Below are 7,224 nucleotides of genomic sequence, written 5' to 3'. Positions count from 1 at the left end.
TCACTTGTTTCAAAGAGCTTGCAATTTCAGAATGATAACCAAAGGTGTTTTGACATATATTGTCTCTGATCTTATCTCCATCTGGCACCATCCTTCAGTATCTGGAGGGGTAGGGTGGTTCCAGGACCTCCAGAAGAGGCAAAAATCCATTATACATATAATGAAATTTGAATAAACCTGTCACACATCCTCTTGTATACTTTAAATGAACTTTAGCTTACTTATAGTACTTAGCACACTATAAATATGCTATGCATATAATTACACTAGTGTTACTACAATAATGAATGGGCTTCTCTAGAGGAACATAACAGAACGTATGTTCACTATATAATGGTTCCTTGTTAGATTGGTTTACATGATAGAGGTTGTTAAACTTAAGGGCCATCTGCATACTGGAAAGAGAGAGAACCCACTGGTTGCTCAGTCCATCAAGTTGATATAGTAGTCCTTGGAGAATCACAGTCAGTTCACTTTGGAAAGCAAAAGAAACTGTCAGCAGAGGATGGCAACTGCAGTAACAGACACTCAGAAAGAAAGACGAACGCATGTAGGGGAAACTGCATTCTCCTCAGACCTCTTCATATCTGGGCTGCCTATAGGAAGGAGCTATCTATTCTGAGAATGAACCCTTCCTGAGCTCACAGGTATGTCCAGAAGTCTGTCTCCTGGTGATTCTTAATTCCTTCAAAGTAGCAATCAAGAGCAATCATCATGACTATGGGAGAAATACTAAGAGCATGTGCACACTCAGCATAGGTAAAATTATTTTCCTAATGGTTTTAGTGTACAGTTGGTTGAATCCATGAACACATGGCAGATTCTCACTCTCTATTACAGACACACCTCTTCCTTGCAGTTCTTCACTTTGGCCTTAGAACTTTACACTAGATTTTTTCCTCTGTCTGAAATTCTATTTCCCCATATAAGTAGATAACTAACTCCCCAACCATTGAAGTCTTCACTTAAATGTCATCTTAGAGAATCATCCACAACATTTCAGAAGTTGGAACCCACCAGCTTTCTCACCCTTAACTTCCTTTCCTGATCTAAGTCTTGTTTTCTCTGTGGGGAAAAATGCCACTTCAGATCAAAATGTATGTTTATCGATTATGCTTTTTGCTTACTGCTCATCCCACAACACTCCACTGAGTATACACCACTCTCTCCAAGAAGAATTATGCCTGAGGTGCAACAGGAAATCAGTACTTAACAATTAAAGAATCACAGGAATGCATTAATGAATGCCAACACCAAACTGACTACACACACAAATAAGTGAGGAAAGGAAAAAGTTAGGGCAGGAGATGAGGACAGAACAGCTGACAAGTATTGCCCATTGTGTAAAGAGTACAATGTTTGAAACAGTCATGATATCTCATGTAATCCGTCTAATGAAACTGCAATTATTATTATTTTCTATGATACATATTTGCCAAATTCTAACAGCTCAGTGGTGGCGTTCAGTTTTAAGTATGTGTCACCTGAAAATACTGTCTTAAAAATGTGTATTAGTCACTTTTTATTGCAGTGATAAAATACCATGGCAAAACGCAATTTATAAAGGAAGTTTATTTTATTCTGTAGTTTCACTGGAATGAAGAGTCCATCGTGGCAGCAGGTGGATACAGTAGGAAGCAGAGGGACCACATCTTAACCACACACAGGAAGCAGAAGGAGAAAACAGGAAGTGGGACAAGGTCACAAGTCCTTAAAGCCCTCAGCAGTAATTTCTGCAGCAAGGCTCCCCGGCGTAACCACTCAATGACCTCCCCAACCAGCACCATCAACCTGGGACCAAGGAGTTAAATACATGTGCCTATGATGGGACATTTTCATTCAGACCACAATATATAACAAGACAAATCTACTTCAGGTCAGACACAGCTACGAAAGTGTGTAAGAAGTCAGTTCCTAAAAGAGCAAAGCAGGCTCACAGCTGTCACCAGATTATGACAACTTAACATTTTCAATATTTTAGTTAAAATCCTTCAAGTATGTAAACATGAATCAAATTGCTATTATTATTTCTAAGCCTTTATCTCACAAGATTCTGATCTGAACAGGACATCCAAAATTATAATTTTAAAATTATATGAAGAAGCTAATGTTTCTAACCAAATTACTGTTCCCCTCATCGCCCAGGAACTTTCATTCAAAAGCTGATAAACAGCAAAAGAGTAAATTATGACACCCAACATAATACAGTATCTTGATACTCTCTCTTAAAACTTGAGAGCCTTTCCTTCATTGTTGATGATTATTAATATTTAATATTGATTTGCCTTTTAGATAAACAGCTGTATACTCACACAAGGACTATGATTTATTTAATTAATCTAGAGCACAACGCTAGGCAATAATTACTCCATCCTAAACCTTCAAGCCCTCATAGCTTCCTCCCATTCGGATTTTCCACATTATACTTGCTTTTTAGTCATATCTTAGGTCCAGTTTATGTCTTCTGATGTTTCCTGGTCCTCTCCTCTTGGATCTCTCCTCCCACTACCTTCTTTCTCCTCCCATCTGGACCAGGATGTCCTTCACTATTCTCTCCATTGCTCAGCACTGGCTGGTTGTTTCATTGGCAACACAGAGAACAAATGGTAGCATGTTTACACAAACTTGAGACAGGTGATGCTTAGCATAAGCATCACAATGCAACGTCCCAATTGAAACCAGATAGTGGAGTAGAGAAATCAGCATTTGAATGAACAAGGGTAAATTGTATACATTCCACAGGAACATTAAACCAACACTTCGTTAACTAAAGAATTCTTCATAATTATAGTCATAACTGAAAAAAGCCAATTGTCAGTTATAGTTTACATTTTCTCTTACTTTGTAACAATTGTTTTAGGAAGAAATTAAAATGTTATCTACTAAAGACTTTAGCAGGAGGCTAGCTAGATTTTCACACTGGCAGTTCCTCTTTAGTCTCAAGAAAATTCCAATCACAAAGGTATAGCTAGGCAGCCTGGAGCTACTAGAAATGGGTTATAACAAAAAATTTCATATATGCTTCTTAATTCTACAGGTAGAAAACATGCAGTAAGTTGCATTTAGGCCCAGAAGGGTCACTGGACTTATTTCTTACTATACTCTTGACTGACACCCAAGGATGCCATTTCAAAAGAGAAGAAATTATAGAAATGACAGAAGAAACAGATTTCTCTGTTTTACTTGTTCTTTTTAGACAGGGTCTCACTGTGTAACCACGGACAGTTTTGAACTCTGAGGCTTAGACTTCTAAGCAGATGAAACTATAGGTACAACCCAATCCCTGCCTTTAAGTTTATTTCTAAAATAACCCAAAATAAGGAAATACTCAACTTAGCTTAAAGAGTCAATATACATTTAAAAGTTTTTTTCTTATGATCAGTCAACATGACTAACTTGTTTACCTGGAAACTTAAATTCACAAACACAATTTTCAAACTTTGATTTAGGGCTAGCTAAAATGTATCTTTTTCTTTTTCTTTTTTTAAGAAAAAATGTATTTAGGTGGACATGGTGGTAAATGTCTTTAATTCCAGCACTTGGCAGAAGCAGGCAGACTTCTGTGCATTCTAGACTAGCTTGGGCATTTCAGCTAGTTCCAGGATAGCCAGAACTACAACATGAAACCCTGCCTCAAAAAAAAAAAAGGTGTGTGTGTGAGCGTTTGACAATTATGTGTATGTATGTGTGGATGTATTTGTGCATGGGTGTGTGTGTGTGTGTGCATGCAAATGCATGTGTGGGAGTGAGTTTTCCCCTCCTATCATGTTAGTCCTGGGGACTGAATTCAGGGTGTCAGTCTTGTTGGCAAATTCCTGAATCAATTACGCCATCTCACTGCTCTATATGTTTCTTTAACACAGAGGTTCTCAACTTTCCTAATGTTGCAACCCTTTAATGTTGTAGCGACCTCCAACCACAAATTTATTTTTGTTGCTACCTCATTACTGTAATTTTGCTACCGTTATGAATCATGATGTAAATATCTAATATTTCCAATGGTCTTATGGACAGTTAAACCTCCAAAGGGATCATGACCCACAGCTTGAGAACTGCTGCTTTAATATATAACCAGCACCAATTTATATGTGTGTGTGTGTGTGTGTGTGTGTGTGTGTGTGTGTGTGTGTGTATAAACAGACTATAGTTAGGCCTGCTGTGGAGGTACAAGCAATCCCAGATGAAAACAGGAAAATCAAGTGTTCAAGATTATCCTTAGCAAGATGAGACCAACCTGGACTACCTGAGATCCTCTCAAAAAAACAAAAGAAAAAATTATATATCAAAAAGAGGTCTCATTTGAAAGAATGCTACTACATTAAAAAAAAAAATTGACAGAGGAGGTCCTCCTCCCCTTCTATTTGATCCTAGCCTATCAGGTCTCATCAGGACTGGTTGCATTATCTTCCTCTGTGACCTGGCAAGGCTGCACTCCCAAAGGGGGAGGTGATCAGAAAGCCTGTCACTGAGTCATGCTAGAGAAAGTCCCTACTCTCCTTACAAGGTACCCCACTTGGAGACTGATTCTATGGGCTACATCTGAGCAGGGTTTTAGGTCCTCTCCATGCAGTGTCCTTGGTTGGGGTATCAGTCTCCTCACGGCCCCCAGGATTCAGTTTTTATGGCTCTGTTGGTCTCCTCTAAGGGAGGGTCATGCGGGGAGGAGGATGAGATTGGGAGAAGAAAAAGGAGGGGGCCACAGCCGGGACACAAACTGAATAAATTGTAATAAATAATAATAATAATTTTTAAAAACCTGTTATTTATCGTTGGGTTGAGACTAGGGACAAGTGGCTGGGGTGCCACTTTAACACATCAAAGCAGACCTGGCTTACAGATCCACACAGCATCCCTCAGTCCCTACCTGTTACAGGCCACGGCTAGCACTCCCTGACTTCTATGCTGAACGTTCCAGCCCAGGGGCTGGGCTTCCTCTCCCCCAGAATCTCTGCGCTATACAACCTAGAAATTTCAGTTCTCTCTCTTCCCACCCCCCTTCTCTGTCTCCCTGTCTGCATGACTTCCCTAGCCCTGTTCTTGAGACTGGTGAGCCAATCTGAGAGCTGCTCTCAATAAACCTGCCTTCATACTTTAATTTGGCTTGAATTGGCTCGTTTTGTCAGTGTGAGAATACCTATCAATTATAAACATTTTTTAATAAAGAGATAGTCTTAAAACATACATATTACTCTTAATGATGTTTTTTGATTGAACCAATTACAAAAATGACAAAAATTTCCTCCTCGTCAACTCAATCTGGCTAGATATTGATCAATCTTACTAGTACTTTCCAAGAGCATGGTTTTGGTTTCACTGACTAGATAAAAATGCTTCCTTATCCTGAATTGGGACAATCTATGAATAAATAGAAATAGCCAATTGTGACGGCAAGAGCACAGTTTTATGTGGCTGAAAACATTTTAGCTTTTGTAATTTAACTATTAAAGGAAACTATTAGAGTTGTCTTTAGAGCTTGGACCAATGTACCAGGAATAGTGATTTCTGGTAATAAATCAGTCAGGATTAATAGTTATTTCAGCCATTAAAAATAACTTTTTGCTCACAGACTAATATTCCCTCCATCCTCCAATTTACTCTTTAAATGGCGTTGCTTTCACCAGGGATACAGTGTGTACTTACTTGCTTGCTTTTGTCAGCTTCCCTTTTAGTAAGTAGCTCCCTAGGGAACAGGGGCTTTGCTCTTGTTGTCTGCTGGTCTGTGTGTTTGTGGTAATGGGCATTAAGTCCAGGGCCTCAATGATAAACACTGCTTCTTTAACTGAGCTACATCTCAACCTCCTTTATTGTTCACAGCTCCATTCCTAGTACTTAATAGTACTCAAGTACATGGTATTAATTTAATGACTATCTGTTGAATGAACTTTCAATTAATTTCTGAGAATCATCTGGCTAAAGTTTTACTGGGCATCCACAATGTGATAGAAAGATGCAGTGAAAAAGTTATTATAATTTGGGGAACAAACAGATGCAGATAAAACTTCAGATAATTTCCTATTCACTTCATTGAAAGCTCACATTACTGCACTGTTATGATCCTACATATGTTAGGAGCTTTATAAACACTTTACAAAAGCTTCTTGAAAATGCTATACACTTAGACAAACATCACAGACTTTTCACAAGTTAACGCCAATCACTTTTAAACACCATACTCAGAAGGCATGTAACAGGAACCTATGTTTACGAAGTCAGCCAACAGAAGCAGACAGACTGTTACCTAAGTAATCTCTGCTCTCAGCTCTCCTTCAGTAATGTTCCCAAAGTTTTCTCATTAAAAGGATAATTTAGCCTCCTTTAAAAAAACAGACAACCATTTTTCTTTATACATGATGTGTTCATGTAAATGATCAGACCTTTTGAAGAATAACACACCAGTTCCCCTGATCATAATAGCTCTGCAGAATGCTAACATCACCCAGAGCCTTGCAAGAAGCCTCCAATTCTCCATCACGGAAAACATGGTAGTAACGATGAAACACAGGACTGGGATCAGGACATCCTGCTGGGCCAAATGGCTCAACAACCTTGCCTTTACCAGGGTTTCCCTTGAGGTGCCAGGGAACCAGCACATCTTGAGAATGAAAAGAAGTCCTATTTCTATGAACAGGAAGCTCAGAATTAGGAACGTTCCTTGACTTACACCCTCCTTTCTTGATGTTATTAGTGGAAGGGACAGACAATGCTGGGTCTTCGCTGACCCCATCAGGCATTTGATTTTCTAGTAATTCTTCCACGGGTGTGTCACTGTTTATCTCCTCTTTATCTCCTTGGCTGATTCTGTTTCCCCTAAGATACTTGGACTTCTGATTTTTATATTCTTGTTCCATTGCCCAGACATAAATGAGCGCCTGCCCACCAGGTCTCAGGAGACGAGCAATTTCTTGAAGAGCTTCCACTCTGCGCTCCTAAAAAACATTTAAAATGAAATGACTGTCACTTATCAACCCAGAGAGAGAAAGTAGGAAACATAATTAAATATAGGACTGTCTGCAGATGCTCAACACTGTACATAAAGCAGCTGGCTAAGGTACTGGTAAGGAAGTTATAGCCTGGACCTGAGCAAATTTAATTCACAGTGAGGGGGAATAAAACACATGCAGAAAACAGAAGATTCACTGGCCTAAGGACACCAGGCTCTCAAAACAGAGAAATCAAGCAGCTGAAATACAGGGGTCAGAATCATAGATGAAGGAGGAACTAGAG

The 7,224-nt window shown here is 39.1% G+C and overlaps 1 protein-coding gene across 3 annotated transcripts in view; it reads right to left on the bottom strand.

The window, feature by feature from the left end:
- Positions 1–1,557: 1,557 nt before the first annotated feature.
- Positions 1,558–7,224, bottom strand: part of Alkbh8 (alkB homolog 8, tRNA methyltransferase) — a 47,385-nt gene continuing 41,718 nt past the window's right edge. For all 3 annotated transcript variants that reach the window (XM_060372498.1, XM_060372500.1, XM_060372499.1), the window contains one exon: positions 1,558–6,926. In XM_060372498.1, coding sequence (XP_060228481.1) covers positions 6,369–6,926 — 558 coding nt within the window. In that variant the 3' untranslated portion in view covers positions 1,558–6,368. The remainder of the gene's footprint in view (positions 6,927–7,224) is intronic.

This window comes from Meriones unguiculatus, chromosome 19 (genome assembly GCF_030254825.1).
Source record: "Meriones unguiculatus strain TT.TT164.6M chromosome 19, Bangor_MerUng_6.1, whole genome shotgun sequence".
NCBI classification, from domain to species: domain Eukaryota; kingdom Metazoa; phylum Chordata; class Mammalia; order Rodentia; family Muridae; genus Meriones; species Meriones unguiculatus.
This window is presented reverse-complemented; position numbering and strand designations above follow the sequence as displayed.